Source organism: Pygoscelis adeliae, unplaced genomic scaffold, assembly GCF_000699105.1.
Source record: "Pygoscelis adeliae isolate BGI_AS28 unplaced genomic scaffold, ASM69910v1 Scaffold197, whole genome shotgun sequence".
In the NCBI taxonomy this organism is placed as follows: domain Eukaryota; kingdom Metazoa; phylum Chordata; class Aves; order Sphenisciformes; family Spheniscidae; genus Pygoscelis; species Pygoscelis adeliae.
The window spans coordinates 40,727-67,271 of NW_008825105.1; the positions used below are offsets into that span (position 1 = coordinate 40,727).

Genomic DNA, 26,545 nt, shown 5'->3' on the forward strand with positions numbered 1-26,545 from the left:
CTCTTCCTGATGCCCTCTGCATCAGTTTCATACTCAAACACAAGAATTGACCCTCAGCTGCCTGCAGCAGCCCCCAGTGAGGCCCTGCCAGTCCCTGGTGTTACTGAACAGCTCGTGGTGCCGAGCCCTTCGCACAGGAGCCGGAGGAGCCGCACGGTCATTAAGCCGCTCTGGGTTTGGAGCTCCCGGCCCAGGGCGGGTAACAGGGCTGGGGCTTAGCCCCAGCATCGCACCCAGGTCCTGGCTTCAGTCTGATCCCATACTGGAGAAACGACTCACCCCTGCACTCTGGGGCAGGTCCGCTCCACGCCAGGTTCACCCCATCGTCGGAGGTGCAGTAGATGGTGGCATCCCCAATGAGGGACAGACCCTCCGTGCAGCTGTACGTCACCTCTGCGCCATAGGGGAACTGCTCTGTTCTCAAGCCAGAGTGCTGCCCGTTGGTGATTTGTGCAGGGGGGCCACAGACTATGAAATAAAGGGAATTGATAAGAAAAGAAATGCACGATTATCATAATCAGGTGATAATCAAAATTGCCTCTGGGAAATCAGCACAAGAGTTAACTTCATGTTTGTAGTGCGGCAAATTCACATGAAGTTGCTGCCTGGCTTCTTGCCTCTTACACCAGCTCAAGGCTCCCACTTCTCGCTCACCTCCCACGTGGGTCACATCTCCAGGGAGAAGACACCTCAACGCTTCCAGCCCATGAGCCGGTGATCATGATCCCGTTCCCCAGAAGCAGATGCTGAAGGTAGGTCACCTACTGACTGCTGTTTCTGAATACCGATGCATGAGATTTCTTCTCAGCACCACATTACACATACCTTTATCACAAAATGGTAACGGGGGAGCCCAGCTCACATCAGCCTGACACTCGGTCGAGTCCTGGCCCCTGAGGACATAGCCCGAATCACACGCCAGCCTCAGTCGGGTCCCAACTGTGTAGTCATTTTTGCTTTTAGAAATCTCTCTTCCATGAGCAGTATCTGGCTTTGGGCAACGACGTTCTAGAAACAACGGAAAATAAAGGATGTCATGTATTTTCAGAAAGAACTCCAGTGAAGACGCTTTCTATGGAGAAGACAGTTAGCAAGAAGATCTGAACCCTGAAAAAAAAGGTGACTGTCACACAGATGCAGGTCTCAACGTTTCCTTTGTAACTCTAAAGGAGTTTCTGCTTCTACAGTCAGATTTTTCGGAGGCTGTTGGGAAAGGCACATGCTGAAGAGCTGGGTCCGTGCCCGACCGAGCCTCCCCTCGGGGCTCTCGGCACCACACACCGTTATTATCCCAGGGGCTGCAGGCCCTGCTTTCCCACTGAGCTGCACTCGTGAGGTTGCTGAGCACCTCCCGGGCAGTGTTAGGGCCAGGACAAGGAATCGTCTATGCTCTAATGCTGGCTGCTCTGTGAGGTGGAGCAGGCTCTTTCCTCCTGGCAAGGTTTTCCTGAGCTTTTGGGCTCAGGCCACTTCCAGTAGCTTGCTGATATTGCTATGGTGCCCCATTGCTAGGTTATTAGTCTCAGCAGTGTCAGTTATTTATGTTGTTGCATTTTCTTCTGAGAAGGGAAATGCATTGAGAACATCCCCTGCTACTAAGCCTCGTATCAGCAAACCAGCCCAGCTGGTTTGTCCAAAGCACAAACCGCATCCCCTTCCAGCTGGGTAAGTGTCTTCCAGGCTTCTTAGGAACCTCCTAAGCCTACCAACACCCAACCCTTCGCATCCCACCTCCCCAGACACTAGCTCAGCCCCCTGCCAAACCCCCGTACTTTTTCCACAGCAATCCCCAGGCAATATACTGATCCATCCGGATCTTTTGCTGCCTATTTCTTCCAACTTAACACAGGAGGACTAGACCTGGGGATACGTGGCAGTGGAGCAAAATTCTCCTTGGCTACTACTACCATCATCTAAGGCCACATGTAGATTTTTCAGCGAATGTCAGCAGACAACTGCACTGTACAGAGTGACCCAAACCTTTGCAGTCAAAAGTAGTCACCAAGTCAACAAGCTTCACCAACCCTCACCTACCTGGAGTACACTCCGGTATCGCTGGATCCCATCTACCATCACTTGAACACCAAAGCACAATGTTATTGCTATGACCTTTGAAAGCATAGCCATCATTACACGTAATTTCCAGACTGTCTCCATACACATAATGGTCTTTAGCTTCCCACACATTTAAGGGCTTTCCATTCCTGACATCTGGATCTGGGCAACGAATTCCTGAGAAATGCCAACATTAGCAAGTGTGAAACCACAGCAAAGCCATCTGGATGACAGCAGATTCGTTGTAAACAGAAGGATGAATGCTTTGTAAGACAAAGACACAACGCAACGCTAAATCTGCCCCAACACCATCCCTGGGTGCTTCTGGGGGACGGGGTGTTTGCGAGGGACTCTGCAACCACAGCCTCCCCTTGGATGGAGCAAGGTGCCCTCGACACTGCAATGACTTTCTCCACAGGTTCAAGGGACTAGAAAGCATAGCTGGTAAATAAAGCAGAGAAAACCCTGTGGCTGGGGACCAAATCAAAGGAGTTCAAGAGTCACAGCAAAGACCAGAGACACGCCAAGCTGGGCACCTGGAGCATCCCCCCCTCTCTCCCTCACCCCGCGATCTGCACAACAGCAGACCACGCACAGTTTCTTCATTCGGTAATAATTTTGCCAAATCACGAGGGTAAGCAAGCCAAAGGAACATACACTTACTTTCACAAGGAGGTGGAGTTTCGCTCCACGTAAAATCCGGCAGACACTTAATGTGCCACGTGGTTTCGTCCGGGCTGAACTGGTGGCCCTCCCTGCACTCGTAGGTCACGACAGTCTCCACAGGAAACAAATTGCCAGCGAGTTTTGCTTTAACAGCATTATGCACATCTGGAGGGTCGTCACAGCTACCTAGGAATGAAATTCCAGTTTAAGGACGTTGCCAGTGATAAATCAGTGAGGCCCATAATGGTACGTAACATAACAGAGAACTTGGGGAAAAATCGTGGGCTCACATCGTTCTTTCTGAGATGCACTTAATCGTCCGAGTTCAGTAATGCTAAAGAGTGAATGCAAAGGAGACAAATGAAAACGTATGAATAATTTCAGCCTGCATGGTAATTTTCACTGTTATAACGAGATGTTTTAATAATAATGCTTTAATTTTTAATAAAGTTTATACTATCTGAGGCTCTACCAACAAACTTTAAAAATATTAAGTATAGTAACGTTAATTTAGTCCCTTTGAATTCTACTGAGAAATGCTCACCAGCTTGAATGGGACAAGGCTCTAGTCTCTATGGCCCAAAGTCATAAATTCCTAAAGTCACCTCAGTGCTACGGAGATTAGCCAAAAAAAAAAAAAAAAAAAAAAATCCAAAAAGTTAAATCTTGGAGCCGTCGCATAAAGGCCCCAACGCTTTCTTAGGTGGGTGGGAACTTCACTGAAGCAAAGCTGCTGGGCCAGGTGGAGCAGCGCTCGGTCCACCACACTTACTGAGCTGACAGAGCGGCAGCGGAGGGTCCCAAAGGCCGTTTTCCTTGCACGTGGATACATCGCTGCCGTTCATGGCGTAGCGGAAGTTGCAGTCGAACATGACAGTGTCTCTGTAGGTGTACGCAAGCCGGTACCCGCTCAGCAGCTTCCCGTTCGTCACGCTCGGATTCTCACAGTTAATCACTGCGTCAGGGAAACACCACCACTTAGGAAATCGGCAGTTATGCTCAGGAGGGGAGATGAGGGGATTAAAAACATTCTCGTAGCATAAGATGTGTTCACCAAAAAGGCTGAAAATGGACATGACAAGGTAGCAGGCTGATGTGATATTTTTGAACTCCGTATTACAGCATTTTTTAATTTCATACTTTTTATTAAGGCAAAGCGTAAAAAGAACATAGGAAAGGCAGCAGGTATCACAGCAGCTTTCTGAATTCTTTGCAAGCATTATATTTTACACAGGCCGGCAGGCAAGATGCATCATCTGGTTTGCAAACGCTAATAAAAATCCCACTCCCATGTCCCCTGCTGACTTGGTGACCGTAAGAGTCACGGTCCCTGCGATGGGAGATCCCTTACTGCTACCAAACTCGGAGCGTCTCATCTGCAAGAGGCGATTCCAGCAACATAAAGGAGAGAGACGGCTCCAAGGAAGAAAACAGCTTTAGCAGACCAGGCAGCAGGCAGCGGAGAAGGGGCTACGGCTGGTGCTGCTGCAGTGCCCCGGTGAGCTTGCAAGCCCGCGCATGGGAGCGGCTCACCTTTGCACTCTGGGGCTGGCTTGCTCCAGACACCATTTATGTTATCTGTGGTTGTACAGAAAATAGAGGCATCTCCCACCAGCGAGAAAGGTTGCTCTCCCCTTTCGACGGTGTGGCACCGGTAAGTGACAGATACTCCGTATTCAAAGACCTCTTTGTCAGCTCCGCTGTGCTCTCCATTAGCTATTTTTGGAGGGGGGGAACATGGTATTGCTGAGGAGGGAGGGGGGAGAAATGGTAGAGGGAGGGAAGAACAAGAAAGAACAAATTAACTTAATTTGTTTTGAACCAAAGGTCTGGTAAGGAAAAAAAAAAATAAAATTGAAACACGAGGTGCCAGAAGGGTCAGAAATTAAGGGCAGGTCTCCAGGGAGTTGCCTGCCAGCCCACAAGCAGCAGAGCTCTGACCCGGGCGACGAGTGGTTTGGGGATATACCAGTCTTACATGCAGCTGCCTTACTCCCAGACAATGAATATTTTTTTTTGTGCAGGATGATGCAGGAAGACAAACACAAAGACAAAATGTCTTTCCAGACTCCACCGTGCATCAAACTGCTGAAATCCTCAGCAGGGCAACGCAACTGCTTCTTTATCCATCCCCAGTAACGTTTAAGCAGTAGATCAATTAAGAAACCCTACTTACGCTCACAGATGGGAATATCTCTGTCCCACGTAACAACCCCACTTTTAATCACACATCGAATTTGAGAATTTCCAACCAGTCTGTACCTGTGTGAAATAGGGGAGAGGGGATTACTTGACATACTCAATTTTGATGTATTACCTATAACATCACCATCAGGATAGTTTCGGCTTATCATAATTACAGCTGATCAGAAATTTGCCGTCAATGTCATTTTTCAATGACACGCTGGCTTTTGACAAAAGCATTTTTAAAATAAAAAAAATTTACATGGTTTCTAAGGAAAAACGTCTACTTTATCAGCCAGCTGTAGCTACCACTACAGCTCTGAGTTCAGTATTGATGTCTTTTCTTCAAAAAGATACTGAAACATTGGAAATGGCTTAAGAAGGAGCCAGGAGAGTGAACATGAGTTCGGGAAAAACTGCCTCAAAGTACAAGATTAAGAAAACTCAGTCAGTCTTAAAGCTCTCAAAGGAAAGCTTCAAAAGATATTTCAATCACAGTCTGCAATTACCTACACTAGTAAGGCTTCTGACAGCACAGGCTCTAATCTAGAGGGAAAAGACTTCAGAAAAATCGCTGGGGAAGAAGAGGACCCGTGCCCTGAGTCCTCCTGGCTTACCCAGTGTTGCAGGTGAAGTTCACGGATGAACCAAAACTGAAGTTTTCTTCTAGGATGAGTCTGCCGTTGTCCGGCTCTCCAGGGTAGATGCAGTACTTTGCTGGGGAACAACAGGACTGGAGTTAGTTCTTATTCCAGTTTCTTGAAGAATCGGGGAAAATGCAGCAGGAAAGCGGAAGGCTCCTCCAATACTGAGTAAGGGGATGGACCAGAGACCTCCAGATTTCCCCTCCAACCCTAAATTATTCCGTGATTCACGACGCTGTTAAGACTTGCATCGCGACCTGCAGCCAGTCTCTGCAGTCTAAGTGGGGTTTTGCAGTAACTCTGGCAAGCGCGACAGCGTTTCTTCACACCTAAAGTATTCTCCTACTGCAAGTTTGAAATACTTTTTCTGAACCGAGAGTTACAAAGTGCCTGAGCAGAAGAACATCCTTTGAATCAGCAATCAAACACAGCCAGCATGAAAGCAGATTTCAGCTGTTGCCGTCATTGCCAATACTTAGCAGAACACAACTGGTGCTTCACGCCAGGTCACTCATCTCCCACCATCCCGTGAGGTCACTTCGGATACTGCTCCAACAAGCAGATAGCATCAGTGAATAAAAAACAAAATCAAAAGTCAATCCAAAATATACTCACGTATACAGATCTCCCACGATCCCTGCCACCTATTGTCCCTTCCACAAAGCAACCTGTTTTGGACGTTAGTATTTCTTATGTAACCTGGACGACAGACGTATTCCACCGTTGCCATACTGGAGAATCTGGTAATGTGACGGTATTGCTCTTTGAGTTCTGCAGATGCGAGATGTGGCGGAACACTGCAGGCACCTACCGACAGAAACTCCATCAGAAAGATGCTGGGAGGAAAAGCAGCGGGAGTTCAGGCCTGGATTTACGCTGAAGGTCCAGGTGAGGACACTTCGGTGGCCTTAAAGCTAGAAACAAAGAGGAGAAGCACAGTCTGTGACTGGGGATGGCTGAGGCTGGCAGGGACAGGGGAGGAGCATCACCCCACAAGGTCCTGTTCACGTCTCACACCTCATCCAGCAGTTTCAAAGGCTGGTCACAAAGTCCAGATTAACCATTTCCTCTCCCCAGTTAGTATAAATCACTGCACCTCTTTCAGCTGGAGTAATGCTATGGCCATTTTACACAGCAAGGAAGAAAAAGGCAAAGGAAGATGGATTCTGATCACAAAGACTTACAATATTCTTGAAATGCAAAGGCAACGAGGAAAAGAGAAGGATCCAAGTCTTGTGAGCCCCAGCAGAAGGTTTTCCTTTGAGGGGTCTTAGTTTACCCCGATAGACTCGCTCTCTCCTCATGTTCACTTACTCTGGACAGCCACAACAAGAGCAGCAGCGAGGAATAACCCAAGGACAGCAGTGCGATCCCTCTGCCTCCCCAGCTCCGAAGCTGGCATCTTTCTTTATTCCAGCCTCACTGTCTGGAGATCCCACAGAAGTGATCACGTTCTTTTTCTAGGCCAAATATCTGTAAAAATAGCAGGGGGTATTTACACTCAGGATAAACATAGCTCATGCAGACAGGTCTCATTTCTCCATCCCGTTCCTACAGTCGTGGCCGGGGACCAGAAGCTGCAGGAGCCATTGCAATACTCTGCAAGAGAGCGGAGCAGCTCCTCTCCAGCCGATGGGACCAAGAGTCAGCGTGGAGGAGCTGGGCTGCTGGGACAGAGCTGGATTTGGCTGAGGAAGGCTGGCTCCAGCAGACCAGACCCAGAGACATGAAAATACAACATAAACAGGACAGCCGATTGTAGATGTTAAGCAATTCCCATAGATTTTATTCCACTAGTCTCATTTATTTACATTTTTGAGAATGCAGCTTTCGATTAAAATTTTAAAAAAGGAAAAAAAGAAAGACTAACAGCTCCACTCAAACCATAACATAAATACTTTGTAGCTTGTCAGGTTTGACTTAAAAACACTACATTGCCAACAGCGTTCTTCCCAGCCAACCGGCCAAATTCATACCTGCAGGGCCATGAGCTTATCTATGCCTTATGGAAAAAGACCCCTGAAACTTATCTTACGGGTAAAATGTTTTGTTTTAGTAATAAATCTCTTGGAAGCAAACTCATAGTCAGATGAAATCATGCCAGAGTCAATACAGTCCCCTAACAATAAATTATATGCAGAGAGAGAAGTATCTAACCAGAAAGATACAATGGTTTTGTGCAAATAACATCAACTGGAGTAAAGCTATAAAGCATGCAAGTCATTCAGGAGACGGAATTGCTTTACAAAATGGAATTTAAGTGCAATTTGGACTAACCTAGCACCCCTAGAGATCAGCAAGAGCCCTCTCTGGCTTTGTTATCCAGGATCATCGTTTACGAGCCTAAACCCTCCCAATGTTATGTATGCTCCAAGTGCCTACCTTCCTCCTGGAAACGAGAGTCTTTCTTGATGCTTTCTGCTCTAAACCTAACACTTCTTGTGGCTGTTTCATTCCTCTAGCTTTCCTTCAATCCTTCTTACAGCTCTTGGTTTAATTTGATTTAATTTACTGACCTTTGCACCTGCTAGAGTTGCAAGAAAGCTCCAATCCAGTTCCCAAGAGCAACATCGCCTAAAGCTGTATTGCTCGAAGTCGTCTTACCTGGAGGTCCGGCAGCAGGAGATGGAGAGACCTGGCATGTTCGGCTCTCGCAAGGCAAAGCGATGACTGTCCTCGTCCAGTCTCCCCGGCTCCAGGGACGACCACACTGAAGGAGGAGTTACGATACGCCTACACACTCAGATACGGCTCCATGCAGAAAAGTTTGAATTCTGCACAGTTGTGCCAGTTGGCCCATAAATAATTAACAACTCTGAGCAAGAAGGAAGTAGTTTATTCAACCCACAAAGTGAAATACTAGAAAACTGAATGCAACCCAAGCAGATGTTGAAATCGTTTGTTTTACTGTGTGGAACTGCCAACACTTTGCTGAAATGATCCTTGCTGAGCAGGACGCTGCCTGTTCCACCGTGCAGCAACGGCACCTGGCCAGTGCTGATCCCCACGCAATGCCCAGGGACCTCAGGCATGCTATGGTGGCCTCCTCAAGAGGACCGTTTCACCCCAGGGCCTGTCAACCACAAGCTCATCTCTTCTTGACCTCAAAAGCCTATAGCCAGCATTCAAAATATGGTTTCTGCAACCAGCTCCACCTAATCCCATTAGAGCAACACCAGCTGGAGCTCAGCAGCACACGAGGTCCCAGGGAGCATCGCTCAGAGCTGAACACTCAAGGTCCATCATGGAAACGCAGCCGCCTTTCATCTCATTGAAAGCTGTTCCCAAATCCGGCTGCCACTCGTAGGTCATTTTCCAGTAACAAGAGTGTCGGCAGAAGTTGTAACCATTCGCTCCTTCTGCACTTTGGCTGCACAGTTTCATCCAGGCTTGAATTGCCATCTAGAACCTGGCAATGGCCTTTTTACCCCGGGTTGTGCTTCTCACAGGTATTGCTTTGTTCTGCCAACTCTGAGGTTTTTTTGCCAGAAATATTTACCATGTCCCTACATTGAGTGGGATATATTACCTTTCTGAAGCGCACCTGAGTCCATGCCAAAATGCAGTAAAACAGATTTAGTTCTTGCTCTGTAAAACACGGCAAAAGGCTGCCTGCCCTCGCCCCACGAGCAGGGGCTTGCTCACAACAGGCCCCTCGTCGCTCCCGAGCAGGCACTGACCTCCCACTTAGTATTTACAAGAATCCAGTTAATCACAGACACAAACATAGGCTTTCTAGATTTATTTTTTTCCAGATGACTCAGAACAAGCCGATTTGTGTGCTGAAAAATCAGCAGTTTCCCCACAGGCAGCCAGGAGGTTATTTAGCATCTGTGCAGGGTACTCACGGCCACGAGCATCAGCCAGGGCACAGCCACACCAAAAGCCGTCTCCTGCTCTGACGGCTGCCAAACACCGCTAAGACCTCCTCAACCTGCAGTTTGCAGCAGGATAAACAGGATAAAATGGATTTTCCTTGACCACATCCAAGGTCGCTTCTGTTCAGGCTGTGGCTGGCGAGCCCCTTCGGGACCAGCTGGTTTCCAGCTGCAGATGCTGGATATCACAGTTAAGAGAAGTTAAGAGACACACCAGTTTCATCTTCAGACTTCCACCCCTGCCCCCAGAAAAAGATATGTGCTTTAAAATAAGTGTTCCTACCCTAACAGCTCCACAGGAAACCTGAAAATCCAAATTCCAATAGCTCCAATAAAAACACCCCTAAAATCGATGAGGGAAGGGAATGGCAGCAGTAGCTCTGGGGTGCAGGATTCACCATTTCCAGCCCAACTCCCAAAAGCCAGGGACGCCTGCCCTCCCCTGCAGACCCTCTTCCTCCAAACGCTTTCCACAGACTCCGCTGAATTCACCATTATCTCACAAAACCAGCACACAGCAGATAGTTATCACAAACAGCAATGGAAAGTAACAGAGGAAACGAGATCTATTTTTTTTTTTTAAATCTCTTTATTGTAAATAAATGCTCACGGGATATTTATGCTCAAGTCAGAGTACACAACATACAGCACAAGTTTACATATGCTGCATTTTTTTTAAAACCTAAAAAAACATTAGAAAGCAGTAACATAGCAAAATTGCAAGTAGACGTGTAACATCCATCTCAGTAAACACTAAACAGAGAGATGCAGTTTGCAAACAGCATTCAGAGGGACAGAGGAGCAGCGGGAGAGGTGGAGATGGCACCAGCAGCGCTTGCCCAGCACCCTTCAGAGGAGCACGGGTGAGAGTTTGGGACATAACGCCGGGGCAGGCGGTTTCTGGAAGCGCCGGCGGGGACACCTCTCCTCCCAAGGCTGCTCCTCAGCCCTGCGGCAGCTGGGCTGGGCTTCCCTGTCACCCACCGCCGACCTGCCGGGAAGGGGATGCCTTAGAGAGGTGGCAGCTCTAACATCACAGCCAGCGTACACAAACTCAAGCTGCCCGACCTGGTTTTAAGCCCTTTCCCTCATTTTCCAATTTTCCCCATCGCTGGCAGCGGAGACGGAACAGATTTTGCCCAAGCGATCATTTTTCTCTAAAACGACCCATAACGCTGATGGGCCAGCCAGCCCCTGGACCGCGGCTCAGGGACAGCGATATGCAGGTCCCATGGGTGGCCCTGCCACTGCTCCCTGAAGGTGACAGCAGGCACCACCACCTCTCTGCTAGAAACAGATGGACAGAAAGTCAGGGAAATACAGAGAAACCCCCACTCGTGGTGCTCACGAAGGCACCAAGCCCGCTTCTGTGCCTCCAAATTCACCACCTCACCCAGCCCAAGACACCAGCTCCGGTACGACTGACAGCACAAGCCTCTGCTAATCCTCAGTTCAGGTACGTTGTGCAATCGTTGTTTATTCTGGGGTATTTGCACGCACGGTGCCAAGGAAATCAGGTGATTTCAAGGAAATACCTGGCACAGGGACCTGCCAGCCCCTCTGGGGCTGGGAAGATGCGTGGGCTCGTTGACATCACCCCAGCCCGGCCACCCGCAAGAGCTTGGGGCTCGGCAGGACCCCAGGACCTGTCATGACAGCTATGATTCGCCCACACAGCAACGATGACAATCGCAAATCTGCTGCTGCTCTGCTCTCAACGTGTATTTACACCTTTTGAAAGTTAAAACGCAGGAGGAAAAGGCTACAGTTAGGCTTTAATTAAAGCACTGAGGCACAAATGCTGCCGCCTGCAGAGATGGCTGAGAGGCTCCATCCCACGACCCAGCAGACCACGGCCAAAGCAAGGACCCACTCGACAGGAATAAGGGACCCACAGTCAGTGATCCAAAACTGCAGACCCGATTTTTAGCAGTGATTAAAAATTACGACCGCCAACATATTAGCAGCTACATTCACGAATCCTGGCAGGTAAAAATATATATCTTGTCTCCTTACAACCATTAACTACCCAATGATACAAATATAATTAACTCCTTAGCAAGTAATTACAGCATAGTGTGTGTAAACATCCTACAGTACATTTCTACTTTTTCCCTGCAGAGCAGGAGGTTTCCCGGCAGGAGCAGCCAGCCCGATGCAGTGCAGGTTTGTGCGTTTAGAGCATTCCTGGAGAGTGACAACAAGTATTACCACACAACAGGCTATAAACCTCTTCCTTCAACATTCCGGCCCCCCCCTCCCCCCTTTTTCTGGCTTATTTCTAAGCACTGTAACATTTAAAACCAAGGAACAGACGGCGCAGCTCTTGCAGAAGGCTGCAGCAAACCTGCGCCCCGGTGGGAACAGCCCAAGGAACAAAACTAATAAAACTCAGTTTCTCACCCACTGAACTTCCTCCCTCCATGGCACAGCTTTAGATCAACACAAGCTTCTCCTCCACATAAATCTGAAAGGGTTAGAATTAGAGCCTGGGCCTTTGCCATGGACGTCTCCATCTCAGCTTTCTCAAATTAAAGCTCTGGGAGTGTTTAAAACAACTGTGTTTGAGCTCAAAATCCCCAAGTAAACCTCAGGCTTCCAGCCTGCTGAGCTCCTCGGCAGCCAGGGCACCGACGTTTCCCAAGCACAGATCCCTACTGTAGGTATGGCCAACATTTATTCACACATTTAAAATAAGCAACCTGGGTCCCAGAAGTTGCTCCTATAAATCCTGGAGTCACTGGAAACAGCAGGTCCAGAACAGCCTCCTGCTTCGTACCTAAATGCTCCTTTCTTCACCCAACCTGAGGATTTTGCCCTTCTTGCAAGAACAGGAGGAGTGGGGTAAAATGGGAGTTTGGCAAAACACAAGTCAAGACTCATGGGAGAAAACTAAGTTTGGGGTTTCGGTGGGGATTTAAGTAACACGCAGCCATCACACGAGCTGCCCCACGGGAGTTTCACCGTCTGTGCACTAAATACTAAAGCAGCTTAAATTCTATTAAGACAGCATTCTACATTAGTAATGTTCACAGCTTATTTATAGGCAAATTTAAAGACTTCTTGTGAGCCTGACATCTGGTACATTAAAAAGACAACTGGTAAAAATCATGTGCTTCTTGCAAATCCTGCACACGCAGCCCCGCTGCTCCCAGACACCAAGCAAAGCGGTGCTCTGATTTTTTCTGTTGTACTAGAGAAAAGCGTCCATAAAACCCACGAAAAAAATCAGTGAGAGAATGAGGCTCAGATCAGGGTGCAAAGCTAAAGCAGGACTTGGGCTTTGAGCTCAGATCCAACAGCACTGGTAGCTACACTGTTCCCAGCGTAGGAGCTTTTATTCCCTTCTGCCCCTCACAGGAGACGTCCCGCAGGATTTGCTGACTTGATGAGTGCCTTGTGTTATACCACGTGCAAAAGCCTTCCCAGAGCAAAGGAACAGGCTCAGGCCGGGGGATTCAAATCAGCAGTCATGAAAGCAAAGTCAAATGATAGCTGGAGCTCTGTGGATAGTTAAGTAACACAGCAACTGCATTTGAACTTGGAAATGGTAACAGTTAAACAAAAACTTGGGGATTTGGTCTGGTAACATGTCTTCCAAAGAAAAGCTGCTTCAGCGAGTCTGGACATGACCATTTTGTCCTTGCATACGCTGCGGTTAATTTTGCCATCTAACCAGGAGGAAAGACAAGGGGCACTATTTTAACGCCTCAGAAAGCCCAGGGATAAGTTAGCTCACACATATTAAAAGCAGGTTGAAAAACCTCCATAATAAATTTTCTCCAATCTCATTGACAGACATTTCAGCATCCAGAAAGAAAAGACACAGACAGACTCTAAAAAACACATTTCAGAGGAGAGTACTGGCCAAAGCGGCACGCGGCTCACTGTGCTCCGGGGGTGCTCGAGTCCCATCCGCAGGGCTCTTCCCGGCCACGGAAATCCCAGCCGAATTCGAGATGAGAGCACAAACCTCTACACTGTTAAACCAGCCATCCTCTACAACAAAACAAACAAAAAAAAAAAGGCATAGGTTATAACAAGGGTAAGTCAGGAGATGGTAAAGCAGGGGACAGCAGAGCTCAGCTCAGTGCCAGGGGACAGACACTTTGCAGCAGCCAGCGGCAGGAGGATCCAACCAGCTCCACACAGTTGGTCTATGTGACAGCGACCATCTGAGGATTTATTTATTTACTCCTCCCTGAGCAAATAACGAGCTGCTTCACATTTTGCATCATCCTTTAACCTCCTGCAAAGCTCCGCACGGAGGGTTTCCCCGTCTCAGCCTGAGACCATGCAAGCTCAGCTTTACTGGAGCATCTCCTAGGACAGCAGGCAATAACAAAGCAGGCTGGTTACTCAGGGTTACTCATTTTATTTATCTTCTCCATAGGAAAATACACTTCCAGGACAAACGTAAGAAACATTACAGTAGTCATTTTGCATATTAACCACAATAAATACTTATAGTTTTGGTAAAACTCCTTCCATTGCCTCACCAAGGGTCCGACAGACGACAGGAACACACTCAGGTCAGTACAAGTGAATTATACATTTACAAAAGCACAATCACACAAGTTAAAATCGGACAGCCAGGATTTCCTACAGCTGCTGTTCATGCAGTGTTTCAGAGCACAGAAAATGCTTGGAAGGGCTCTGAGTCATGCAGCGTTTAGTGCCTGCTCCGCTCAGCTGCAGCACTTTTGGAGACTGCAAACCGATGCGTGAATCAATACGTGCAATTTGTCGTGTTACCTAACCAGCACTGTTTTGCAATAAAGAAAAAAAAGGCACAGCTATCGAGCCAATTTGCTGACAATTAACAGTAAGAATCAACACTTAAAATCCAACAGTCAGGAAATCCAAACCCTACATATTTTCCATTTGTAATTAAAAAAAAAAATCTAAACAGCTTTCTCAACAATGACACTTAAGAAGTAACCATCAGACAGAGGTAATCCATAATAGCTGCTCACATGCTACTTTGTCAAGCAAAACACCAGCACTAAGAAGGAAGGTTTGTACTGGAATCAAGAAGTTGGACCGAGTTCCCTTCATTTATCTGCAAACCCTCCTAGGAAATCTGTGTTACTCGTTTAAACATAGCAGAAACACTTGAAGCGCAGCGTTAGAGAAGTAATTTTGCAAAGCTGGCATATACATTCATTTTCTAAACACACAGCTCCTTTCGGCTCAGAGTAAAGGCAAATCCAAAGGGGCAAGGCTTTGATTTTTAGCCTGTGGATAATTTTCCTCTGATTTGATTCTAAATTAATATTACTCAGTATAGGAACAATGATTTACCAGATTTATCGCAAGCTCTCCCAGCTCAGGTTCTTTCTCCTTTTCCCCTCATCTTCAACATTAAGGCCTCTGAAACCCAGGGAGACAGGCAACTTTAGGAGAAACACGCCCTTTTTGCATTGCTACTGGTTGGACCATTCCCAAGTCGGCCGTCCCGACGTGGGAGACGCGCTACGGCAACATTCGAGCTTGATGCTTTGTGCGCTTCTGCAGCTTTGGCAGGACAGTCGCCCTGCTTTGCTAGTAAGAAAACTCTGCCGCATTATTAAAAATGCTATCACAAACTAGGGAACAGGAGACAGAGACATGTAACTTCAGGATCAATCCCGTACCTTTGTATCCTATGAAATGCGTGTAAATACCAGCGATGTAGAAAGACAGAGCAGTTTCATTGAGAAGATTGTTGGAAGAGCTTCATTTCAAGTACAAAGTGCAATTAAAGTAAAAAGCTGCACATCCAGATTGCTAAATACATTCAAGCAGGAGTTTCTCAGGCCTGGAGGAACGCTACCTGGGCAGAGGCAGGAGCTGCGCCTTCCTCACCTGGAAAAGACGAGCCGCATCCTATGGCAGCGAGAGCTGCGCCCCATCACCGCAGGGACCTCCCTGCTGCAGCGAAACGGGAGCCAGCTCCCCACCCAAACCTGAATCCTCTCTAACACTTGACATCTGGAAACCAAACCAGCTCCTGCTGTACTTTCTTTGTACTAAACCCAGCTCTCCCTTTGATGCCAGGGCACCGGGAGCGAGAGGATTTGCCCAAAGCTCCAAGGCAGAGGCAAGGAGGGAGCAGAGCTTTGCTGAGACCAAGAGCAGGCAGCCCACATGCAGCTACCTGAAGCCTCTGAGGACACAGCTTGTGCCACCTCTGAGCGCACCCTGAGGCACTGACTGCCACCCTTGGGTGCTCCCCAGCACAGCCTGCTGCTCCTGCAGGGGGAGACCATCGTGCTCCCAAAGGTGGGTGGAAGCAGCCAGGTGCTGGGGGTCACCCCAGTGCATGGGGATGAGCATGGCACCACAGGGAGGATGCGGCACGGGCGCTACAGGAGCCACGGGCTGCCAAGAGCCGTCCCACAGCCCCATGCAGGGACCTGCTGTGCAATACAGCCGGGCCCCCAGACAGAGCACCTAAACTGCAAAACTTTTACAAGACAAAAAACATCAGTTGCATGTACTGCACAAGGTGAAACACCCGATTAGCCAAGCAAGGGGTTGCAGCGGTGTCTGCCACAGCCACCAGCAGAGCAGGGGCGTGGGGACGAGCCTCGGGGCCAGCGGGAGCACGGCGAAGCGAGGGCATCTCTGGCCTTTCTGCGTGGGGCGGCAGCCAAGGTCTCATCCGAGCCCCTTAGTCGGAGGCCGAGAGGGAAGCCAAGGTCTCGCGGGTGACGCTAGCTGCCGGCTCCCTGGAGAGGGGGGACAGACAAGCACATGTTCTCCCCTTAGGGTGGGAGAAAGAGTCCTGCTCTCTTCACCCTCGTTCAAAGATGCCTCCGAGGGGATGTGATGGTGAGGACTCGGTGACAACTGCCAGCAACACAGAAAGGTTTATCCGCCCAGCTACTTTCCAAGCACGCGCTAAACCCACCCAGCTCCCTCGAGTCACGGGGAGCTGGGACTGAACAGATCCACTCCCATCCAGGCTGCGATCCGATGACTCCTGCAAAATCCCTGCGGTAAGTATCATCACCACACCCCATCCCTGGTGGGGAGGAGACATAAGTGGGACCCGCTCAGTACAAGCTCTGTGGCTCAGCCCAGCAGCGCCAGCACAGAGCACTCCCACGTCCTGGTCCAGGGACGGAGCAAGCTCGGAGTGAAACGCACTTTGCGGGCAGGCAGCACAAGCACGATGAACCGGTAAGTCCCGCTGGAGCCCCTGGACCAGTGGGCTCAGCCTGGTAACATATTCCTCCCCCACTGAGGTCCCCCTTAATGACAGGTTATTATACAGCAAAAGACTTCCTTCTGCTCCATGCGTTTGTCTTTCCCCAAAGTAGTTTCCGTGCAATGTTAGTCAAGAGAAGTCCGACTTACTAAACCAAAAGAGAGTACATACAAGCTGCTTTCAGTGGTACTCACAGGCAAGCATTTCCCCCTTGAGGCTGCAAAGGAAAAAGAAACAGCACAGGAAAGCTCATAGTGCATTTTAAAGGAGATTTAAAAATAATAGTAAAAGCAGCAAAGGAAATGAGGAAAGAAGTGAAGCAACCCCAAAGATTTCATGTTAGGGAGCTCAGGGCAGGCTTGTATCACAGCAGGAGCTGGTACAAGGCGTGGACATCGCGTGCTGCAGTGCCCGGCCACCTCCTCCACTGCTGCTCGTCTCAAGGGCTCCATTCAGGCGAGAGGACTCAGGACAGCACAACTCCCCACCGCCTGCACGGCCCCAGAACCCAGGGTTTCCAAATGCTCCTTCATCCCAGAGCTATCAGTGCTTTGACATTACGATGACGAACTGCAAACAGGGAGCGGTCGGGGTAGGGATCCCCATCCTGGGGCTGCCCAGTTGGAGACACCCACAAATTAAGACCTCAGGCAGCCAGGGTCCTCTCCAGCTGAGACTCTTCATCCAGAACCGCTGTGGGCCAAACTCACCCCAATGCAAAGCCCTGTCTGGTTCAGCTCCCACCGGAGCCCCGGGATTTTGGAGATGTCTAAGCCTCATGCTCTTCACCGAGTATGGAAACACCATCGACGTTCGCCTGTGCTGCATCGCCCCTTTTACTCTCTGGCCACTTACTCTGCTAACAGGGAGGAAAACAAGAAGCTGGGCTCACTGAATAGCTTGGAAAACATTAACGTCTGAAGTATCCAAGATTATTTTATTTTTAAACGGCTTTGGTAACGATGGCTGTCTCTGCACAAGGAGCCCAGCCAAGACCTCCTCGAAGCCCACGACACACCTCCTCTCCACCTCATCTAACAGGCAGCAGCGTGCAGCTCGCTCTGCCTGTGGTCTCCCAGGCACACACAGACTCCTAATTTAGCAGAGAAACAATTTTAAATGAGCAAAGAAACAAACAGGGCTTCGCATCCAACACTGATGAGGACCTACGTGCTTCTAAGCTAAAAGAAACACCAAGCACCAAAACCCAAGTTGCTTTAATCTGGGCCCCCAAAGAGCCCAAACTTTGTTCAACAAGCTGCTGACATCGGGATCTGCAGGGAAACGGGCACTGACAAAATCATAGACACAAACATTTCCTACCCAGTCACTCTGGGGCTAGAGAAACACTTGGCTGCAGTATCAAATTAGGACAAAGAGGGTATTTGTAACTCTTTCCAATCAGTTTTTTGCTGGAAAGCAAGATACTACCCAGAATTAACCACCCTACCAAAACCCTATTGCACTGATGGAAACTCGCCTGCATGGAGCCTGATTTTTGAAAGCCTCTGGCACCACAATTCCAGTTTAATGGGGCAAATTTGGGGTTTTGGGGAGGGTTTTTCTGGGTTTGTTTTGTTTTTTCTTTTTTAAGGGAGTCTAATCCAGAATGATTTTCACGTGGGCACAGAGACAGTGATTAAGACCCTGGGAAGGGTCTGTATTTCAGAGAGGGTCACCAACAACCGCGGGTGATGGTGGGGAGGGGGAGCGTAGGGAAGGTACCACCTGGACACCGACTTGCAGCAGCGGCTGGTCGGCCCCATCTCGAGCTTCCAGGGATGGGAAAGGCCCCAGCAGGCCGAGAGGTTTGCTCCCAACGCTGTAATGTCGTGGGCGCTTTACCGTGTCCGCGCTGGCCCGCGGCGTAAAGCTGTTTCTTCTCATCCTTACAGGGGTTTGGCTGGCGGGAGGGTTGTTCTGATTCCAGACAGAGGGTATCGCAAGGAATGAAAAGGGGAACCACAGTTTAAAACCACATCGCACACCAGCACACACCTCCGGCATCCCCACCCGCAGGCACCCCCAAGCTCCTGGCAGCCGGGGCTGCGGCTCAGTGAACCCCGCATCGGTCTGTGCCGGCAGGACCGCTCCGTGCCTTCCCCGGCTGCGCACCCGTGGTGGGAAACAACCCGCTCTGTCGGTTAATCTGGCTCAGAGTCCACTGAAAAAGTCTGCTGTTTTTAGCAGTTTTACTTCCCTTTGGGATTCTTTTTGCTTAGGTGGCTTTGTTTGGGTTTGGTGTGGGGTTTTTGTGTTTGTTTTGCCTTTTTTTTTAAATTTTTTTTTTATTTTCTTCTTTTTCCTCCCTGCAATCAATTTAGGGGGAAACAAAAAATAATAATCAAATAGAAAACTTCCCCTTCGTTGTGTTTCTTCTCCCCCAAAGCAGCCGCGTTGCCCAAGTAAAGCAAAGAACAACAGAAACAGCCTCCGACTTCTCTGAGCGGGCAGCAGCCATTTCAAGGCAGGCATCGCACAAAGTCACAAAGCGATAAATGCCCGACTGGAAGCCACCAGAATGGGACCAGCCACAAAAGTCTTGACGAATATCCTCAGTTCAGCATTTTGCAGTCAGCTGGATTTAGCTCCGCAAACCCTCCTGCCACAGACGCAGGTTCCTAGTTTCGACCCCTTGTTCGTGGTCCCTCGGCACAGGGACTCCTTTACGCTGGGACACAAAAATAACCATATCCCAGGCAATCAGCCAACAGCTCTTTATAAAATACAATGACAAGAGGCAGCTAAAAGCCTAAATGTACCGAAAGACCTTAAAATGCAATGCACTTAGATTTGCCGTGAGCTAGGGAAGCGGAGAGTTGGTTTGTGCTCTTTAATTGGGGGAGTTAATTGCAGGCAATCGCTATGCAGCATTCCCTGACAGATCAGTCCCTCTGCAAAACAGCGTTTGAAAAGCTAGCACCTGAAATAGCAGCAACTTCCAGATTTAGCATGTAAGTTATGTGCTTTGCTGAACAAGGTAGATGGCCAGTTATCTACGTCATGGGAGAGACAGGATTTCATAAATAAAGCTAGTCAGAGTCTGAAGTGTTTCCACTGCTCCTGTAAGAAGATGCCCAGTGCAAGGAAGGTAAATTGGACCCATCTCTTTCCGCTCGAATATATACAAAGTTTAGGAACACCACGGTCTTGCCCTGCACCGAATACTTGTAAAAGGCACATGAAATCTGCAGAGACCAGGGAAGAACCTCCACTCATCCCAGCCACCGACACACAGCGGCCAGCCCGGCCCCCGAGGGCTGCAAATGCTGCCCAGAGCCACCGAGAACCAGCCCCAGAGCCCAGCCTTACCCCGTCTGCAGCTTTCAGAAGAGAAAGCTTATCAAGACAACGAGAAAAAGTCACTTCAAACATTTCGGCAAGTCTTTTCGAAATTACCACAATTAACGCAAATGAGCGTCAACAACAAATACTTCATTGAAAACTGAGAACGAGACCTGGAATTTAAAAATCTGCGTCCTAAATTTGCCCAGTCTGCTTCCTACAATAGCTCTGAAAAATATCTCCCCTTGGCCTGGGAGATTAGCACACTAATTCAGCCTACAATTAATTCTGCTTTTGGGGATTATTTCTGAAGCAAGTCTTCCTGGTCACTGAAAGCAATCGGCCATTTCTAGCAGGTATTTAAGAGTGTTTCAGTTTAGGTACTTCTTCCTGAAGAGGGAAAAAGCCAGAGCTGCGCAGCAAGACTTACTGAGTTCAGATTCAGAGAGGGTTTGTCACGGTGGGTGTTCACTGCTTCCACATTCAGGGTAATCATCTCCACTTTACAACCTTTACCAAAGAGAAGTTTGAGTTATTTATTAAATAACCTTTTTTTTTTTAAATATTGAAAACAGCATGGAAAGTGAGCAGGAATAAATTTGTTATTTATTTTTTAAAAATAAAACAGCTCATAAATAAACAGTTCACCCTATTAACAGAATTTTACACTTTAACTACTTTCTGGCTTTGACCTTCACTGCAAAAGTGCAGCCCTGTGTTGTGTGGACTACAGGTCTACACAGAAAAGCCATTTTTAACTCACTGCACCCCAGAGCCAAACCCAAGTTTGGAGGCAAGAACAGCCTTCATCGACAGGCGAAATCCACAATTACCACTCGTTTAGAAGAGAGGCCATGGGAGAACACCCCTGCGCCCACACATCTCCCCTCCCACTGTTCCCCCAAAGCCCTCCCACTCTCCAGAACCTTTTTATATGTTAAAAGTATTACCAGAAGCATTTACACAAGTCCGGTTGCTGCCGCACACGGACACAAACTTGCCCATCAGATTCGTGCACACACACACACACACCAAGGAGAAAAAAAAAAGACAGTATTTACCGTACGCAACGGGCGTGAGCTTGAGAATGGTGTGGAGGGGGCAGCGCAGGTAGGGCAGCTCGTCTAGGACAGAGGCAGGCGTTACGGGGGGGGTTACGGCTGCGCTGGGGCTGCCCACACCAGCCACCCCCCCTAACCCCCCCCAGGCTTCAGGTGGGACCCTTCACATAGCAAATACTGGACGCCAACCGCACAAGCGCCTTGTGCCCAAGCAGGCGGTGCCGCAGCCCCCCCCCGGACCCCTTTACCCCTCTTCCCAGCCCTGGAGCAGCGGGACGGGACTGGCCCCACCGTTTCCAATGCACGGGGCCGGCCAGAGGAAACCCCTCCAGCAGCACGCGGGTGGGAAAGCACCGCGGCAACAGCTGCCACGGACCCAAGCGAGTTTTATTTCAAACTTCTCATAAAGTTTTCTTCAACTCCAGTACCACTCACTGGCATTTAATACAGGAGTTTGCAGCAGACTGGAACTAGCTTCCCGGCCAGCATGCCATGCAAGAGATCAGCGTTTCGCTGAGACGTAGCACAACTGCCAACCCTTCACGGGCTACTGATGCATCAGAAAACTTTTTCTTTACATTAAAAAATAATCCCCTAGAGATTATGCAAATGCTACTGGTGGAAACAGCTCCAGAAACAATGGCTGGGCAGAAAACCACCAGCGCACGTATCTGTATTTCTCGCAAAGAAAGCTTCTTGCTAAGCTCCGTGCACCACTGAAATGCAATGGTTAAAGTGTTTCAGAAATGTTTTCTTTTTTTATTTTTTAAGCAGCTCTTCCGCTGTGAAAAATCAAAACAGTAATTACAAGCCACCCTTCCCAAAGCTCTGTAAAGGAAGCAGCAAGAGAAGCCAGCCCCTAACATCATACATTTATTTTTGTACCTGCACTCTTGTCAAGAAAATAAGCCAACAGGCACCTCATAACCGCCTGGTGGGAGATAACGAGGACATTGCCTTGCCGTTCTAGCTCCATAATTACCGGCTCCAGGCGCTGGACCAAGTCCTGGTACGACTGAAAAACAAAACAGGAATTCGTCAAGGGGTTTCATAAACAGAGGCTTAAAGCAGAAGTAGCAATTAACACAGCTTCACATTCAGGAAAGTATCAGTTAAAATATCAAAATGCAGAAGTTATGGATGATCCAGTAAACACAGGAAAAAATGCAAACAGCAGAAAGTGAGATTTTATGTCAGCAACCCTCAAATTACAGGAGGATTCAGATTACTGGTAACTCTTCGCGAGTGCAGTAAGAAAAATAAATAGAATAGTAAATTATACATTTCAACAAGGTTGTGAAGTAAAACCAGAAATGACTTCATACCACACCCACGGTCATTTTCTTTCCAAGATGTGTTTTTCATAGTGACAATTCAGGCCTCGGCCAAACGAGCACGATGCAGAAACCCCTCTGTGTCCGAGGGGAGCATCGAGGGACGCGGCAAGTGGCCCAACGAATGACTGAAAGGCGTCATTTGCCCAGCACAATAAAGGAAATCAATAAACCTTTCCTCTAAAAGAGAATTGGGGACCCGAATGTTTTCAGTTTCTCATACGAACATTGGCATAAAAAGTTAAGTCTTTCAATTCTACACATATGTATTTGTTTTATGTGTGCTGCATCTTATCGTTACTTCTTAAGGGTCTTCACCTCGCCTCCAGGATAGCGATAAAGATATTTCTCTTGATCCCTCAAGGCAAACTCATCTGGATACTTGGCTTCAATTTCCGCATAGGTCATTTCTTCACATACCCCCTGAGGGAAGAAGAACTCGTTACCACACACTTCGTTTCAACAGAGGTACAACAACGCAGAAGCAGCAAGCGGCGGCGATCAGCAACCCCCTTGTGTGATGCAAATTTTAGGTATTATAACTGACACAGCCACACACCCAGCATTTGTGCACGGCACATCCAGGGTGGTTTGCAAAGGACGGGCTTTTGGTTTTATTTCGAAAGCCTTGTTTGCCAGGGATGAAAACGAGCATTCATTTCCACAGCAACAACCCTGCAATTTCTTTTGCCTGAAAGAATTAGAGTGGGAGCAGTACCCTTTGTCCACCCAGGCTGGTGTTACAGCCGGAGCGACAAACACCTGGGACGTTCAGTGTTATTTTCTTTCTCGACACCAGCTGGATACGTTCACAGCAAGGTCTAGCCGCTCCAGGCATTGTCAGCCCTGTACCAAACCATCCTAAACGTCACGATGGAGGCTTGGAGTATATTATACGTAGACATGATTATAAATGAACAGGAAATAATCAGGTTTATCGTGGTGAATTTGTTTTTAAACATTATTTTCCATCTAGAAAAGCTAAAGGCTTCGATCAGCATTTCACTCACAGCATCGATCTCGTTGAGAATCTTCCACTGCTCGTACGTGACCCCTAGAGACTCTGCCGTCTGGATCGTCCTCTTCAGCTGGCTCGTCCACACCTTCAGATCAACAATCTCCTGCTCTTCAATGAACTTCTTCAGCGCCTGAGCAAACTGGAAAAAAAAGTCAGGGGAGGTCAGGAGGGAGCAGGAGCTGCTGCCACCGTTAAAAACATCATTTCAAGGGCTGTGGCTGTCGCGGCAAGATCCAGCTGCGGGGCTGCCCCTCGCAGCAGTCAGATGCAGAGCCCGGCTCTGACCCTGGTCACACAACACTTTACAAATACAGCAACCCGGGTGCTGCCAAAGACATACCTGCTTCCCGCGCGGTGACAGACCAGAATCCCCACCAATCTTGCCAACAAGATTATATTCACTCTCACCATGTCGGCAAAGGTAGATGGTACGCGGCTGGACATGAATGTTCATTAGGTAATAGACGATTTTACTCTGGATGTAATCCTGGACTCTGTTTACTAGGAACCGCTGTCCCACATTGATCACTTTAATGAAGGAAAGATCTCTGGAGTCAACATAAAATAAGAACACCCACACGACTGGTTTTAAAAATGAAGCACGTGCATCTGCGGGTGTAATCTAGCTATTTACCCTCTACTAAAGGCATCAGCACTACCACTGGGTCGCTCCAGCAGACAGAAGAGACACTGAACTGCCGTGCTTAAACAAGGAGTGGCATTACATTGCAGTACACTAGAGAAAAATCCTTCCAAATCACTTGGGACCCGAGGATATCACCTTCACACGAGCAATTGTGCTTTGGGAGAGCAGAGGCTGCAGCAGACGCGCTGCAGCATCCTGAGCCAGAGAACAGCAGCGACAAAGCAAAGCAGCTCACGTGCGCAAGGACAAAATGCACCCCGGGGCGTTGCTTACTTGTCATACGCATCGGGATCAAGAGGCTGGTAAGTGACCTTGTAGCACTCAATCCTCTTCAGGAAATCATCCATCACGTTCTCCCTGTTTCTCTCCGGGTAGTCGGGGCTGGAAACTTTCACCTCCTGATCAGAAGACAGCAACACTTTGTGAGAGTTAAGCAAACTCGACGAGGAGCAAAAGCAATGCTGAATAACATTATTCTTCCCTTTTGAAACAAATGAGCATTGTTTAACACTGCCCTGTGGAAAAACCTGCTCCTGGAGAGGAAACAAAGGGCGACTCTGAAGGCGCTGTAGCGCTTGGCCCCGCGACAGACACGGCTGGCTCGCTTTTAGCCGTCCCTGCAAGCCACTCGCTGCCTGCCTTCCCTTGACAAGAAAACACGCTTCAAGGTCAAACGTTTCTCAGCTTCATTTGATTTCCACGTTCTCACATAACTAACTGCATCTCTAGCTTTTATAAACCTGCAAACCTTAGCTGCTTATTTCCAAGGTGAAATGTAAAATCAAGGCATTTGCAGACATTGCCGCAAGCTACCGTAGCTGGTGACCTTGCACCGAGCACCCGAGCTCCCACGGTAAGCACTGGCAGTTGAGCCTGGAAAATGCAGCACGCACCAGGATATTGGCAGCGATGACTTCTGGATCGTCACAGACAGACTCCACAAAAAACACCTACAAAGAAGGCAAGGAAGCATGTTACAGAGAGTCAAGATCTCCACCCAGAATCAAGACTCGAGAGCTCCTGCCCTAGGGAGCAGTAATGCCCCTCGGTGCAACAACTCCAACTACAAATTAAATACAGAAGCGCTACCTTGAAAGCATTTTCTTTAGCAAAATTTAAGATCAGGTCCCGTCTTTCTCGAGTTGTGTTGGTCGCATCAAACACCTACCAGAAAACAAGTAGCAATAAACAAGCTTATCTAAGGCTTTTAAACCAGCCCCAAATCATTTGGGATTACAATCAGGTGCCTGAATGACCTGGGCAGCTTTGAACTACCCAGATGAAAAACCATGTTTACTCCAGAAAAGCCTTACAGCTATTTGCCCGCACTCCTCCAAGAGATAAGCCTTCACGTCTTCTAGAGCCACTAAGGCACATCGTCTGCAGGAGAGAAATGGGTATTGTCAGAGCTGATGTAAAGTACTCAGACGGCAAGGCGTCTGAACCACCGGGCAGAGGTTTAAATACCTTCTCTCTCTCTGCCCACCGGGCACCCACCCCTGCATCTTTCCAAGAGCCCTGGAGGCTCTGCAGATATCATAAGGCATTTGTATCTATAACCTGCTTCGTATTTCATTCATCGCCGGGCATTCGGAGCCCCTGTTCTTTGTGCCAGCCCGAAGACAATGACAAAACTCCCACGCACAGCCCCTCTGGCAGGGTCCCCGCACGGGCTGCGCTACCTCCTCCCCTGGCTTCAAGGGCATTAAATGTTATTTTGTGCTCCTCAAATGCAGAGGCTGCCAAGACCTGAGACTAACCAAATTGCCGCGGATCGGCTGGGCCCCCTGACGCCAACTTACTTGCGGATTTCCATGGCTTCTTTGTTATCGTGCCTGAAGAAGTCATAGGACTTGTAAGACTTCACTGCTTCCCGGCGATACACTCCTAAATTAAACACTTGACACACAAAAGACGAGCGCGTGAGACTGACGGCATTTCGCAGACAGATCTCACGGTGCTTTCGGTGAAGGGCAGAGCCATCCCCGCACCGGGCCGGCCCCCGCACACACCTTTGGTGGGCACCCCGATCCAGTTGAGGTAGCGGGTGAGCTTCTTGGACACGTAGGTCTTGCCGCGCGCGGGGAGACCGATCATCACGATCAGGGTCGGGGAGTTGGTCATGTAGGAAGCCCATGCTGCAGGAGAAAAAAAAAAAAACCAAAAACGGGAGCATCAGCAGCACGGCAGAGCAGCTCGGAGCAAAGAGCTAGCCCCCACCCAAAGCCATGCCCCATGCAGAGCTGCCCCGTCTCCCGGACGGACACACCGCCACCGCGCATCCCCTAACGGGCTCGCTACCGTGTCCTCGCAGCTAATTAACCGCTGCCCGCCGCGGGCGCGCGCCCGCTGCGCCCAAGGGGTCTAACACAGGTCTGTCCGCGTCAAAAATATTTACCGATGGGGCAGGAGCTGTCAAGGGCGTGAGAAGGATGTTTTTAACAAAACGGTCACGTTCTCTCAGAAAACAGGCGAAGCAAGCTGAGGAACCGCCCGGGGAGAGGCAGGTCTGGGGGAAACGCGTGCGATGCGGCTGATCCCAGCGCCCAGGAGTCACAAAAATGAGAGGCTGGGGGCGA

General features: G+C 48.8%; 3 protein-coding genes across 3 annotated transcripts in view; 1 reads left to right on the plus strand and 2 right to left on the minus strand.

The window, feature by feature from the left end:
- LOC103919837 (complement component receptor 1-like protein) overlaps window positions 1-8,191 on the minus strand; it is a 13,736-nt gene extending 5,545 nt beyond the window's left edge. Inside the window, exons 1-10 of the mRNA XM_009327421.1 lie at window positions 8,154-8,191; window positions 6,165-6,385; window positions 5,523-5,622; window positions 4,898-4,983; window positions 4,255-4,467; window positions 3,494-3,676; window positions 2,719-2,907; window positions 2,035-2,232; window positions 826-1,008; window positions 280-468 (exon numbers count right to left, since the gene is read on the minus strand). Of these exons, the coding sequence (XP_009325696.1) occupies window positions 280-468; window positions 826-1,008; window positions 2,035-2,232; window positions 2,719-2,907; window positions 3,494-3,676; window positions 4,255-4,467; window positions 4,898-4,983; window positions 5,523-5,622; window positions 6,165-6,385; window positions 8,154-8,191 (1,600 nt within the window). The remainder of the gene's footprint in view (window positions 1-279; window positions 469-825; window positions 1,009-2,034; window positions 2,233-2,718; window positions 2,908-3,493; window positions 3,677-4,254; window positions 4,468-4,897; window positions 4,984-5,522; window positions 5,623-6,164; window positions 6,386-8,153) is intronic.
- A 7,759-nt stretch (window positions 8,192-15,950) lies between these two features.
- PFKFB2 (6-phosphofructo-2-kinase/fructose-2,6-biphosphatase 2) lies at window positions 15,951-26,437 on the minus strand. The gene is made up of 16 exons (XM_009327339.1): window positions 26,365-26,437; window positions 25,979-26,104; window positions 25,769-25,865; window positions 25,280-25,346; window positions 25,056-25,130; window positions 24,860-24,916; window positions 24,240-24,364; window positions 23,661-23,868; window positions 23,313-23,459; window positions 22,621-22,725; window positions 21,854-21,983; window positions 20,969-21,031; window positions 20,338-20,417; window positions 18,351-18,542; window positions 16,817-16,839; window positions 15,951-16,140 (listed from the first exon to the last, which is right to left on the minus strand). The coding sequence occupies exons 2-16, from the start codon at window positions 26,088-26,090 to the stop codon at window positions 16,083-16,085; spliced, it is 1,539 nt and encodes a 512-aa protein (XP_009325614.1). The 5' UTR covers window positions 26,091-26,104; window positions 26,365-26,437; the 3' UTR covers window positions 15,951-16,082.
- A 56-nt stretch (window positions 26,438-26,493) lies between these two features.
- Window positions 26,494-26,545, plus strand: part of YOD1 (YOD1 deubiquitinase) — a 3,726-nt gene continuing 3,674 nt past the window's right edge. The window contains exon 1 of the mRNA XM_009327422.1: window positions 26,494-26,541. Within this exon, the coding sequence (XP_009325697.1) occupies window positions 26,494-26,541 (48 nt within the window). The remainder of the gene's footprint in view (window positions 26,542-26,545) is intronic.

Bases quoted from the DNA above. Each gene is read 5' to 3' on its own strand.
- PFKFB2 (XM_009327339.1), bottom strand. From the start codon at position 26,090: ATGACCAACTCCCCGACCCTGATCGTGATGATCGGTCTCCCCGCGCGC. The intron at 23,869-24,239 runs GTAAGCAACGCC...TGTTGACTCCAG, and splicing joins GATCCCGATGCGTATGACAA to AGATCTTTCCTTCATTAAAG. The intron at 20,418-20,968 runs GTAAATACTGTC...TCTTTGGTAAAG, and splicing joins GCTCACGCCCGTTGCGTACG to GTTGTAAAGTGGAGATGATT.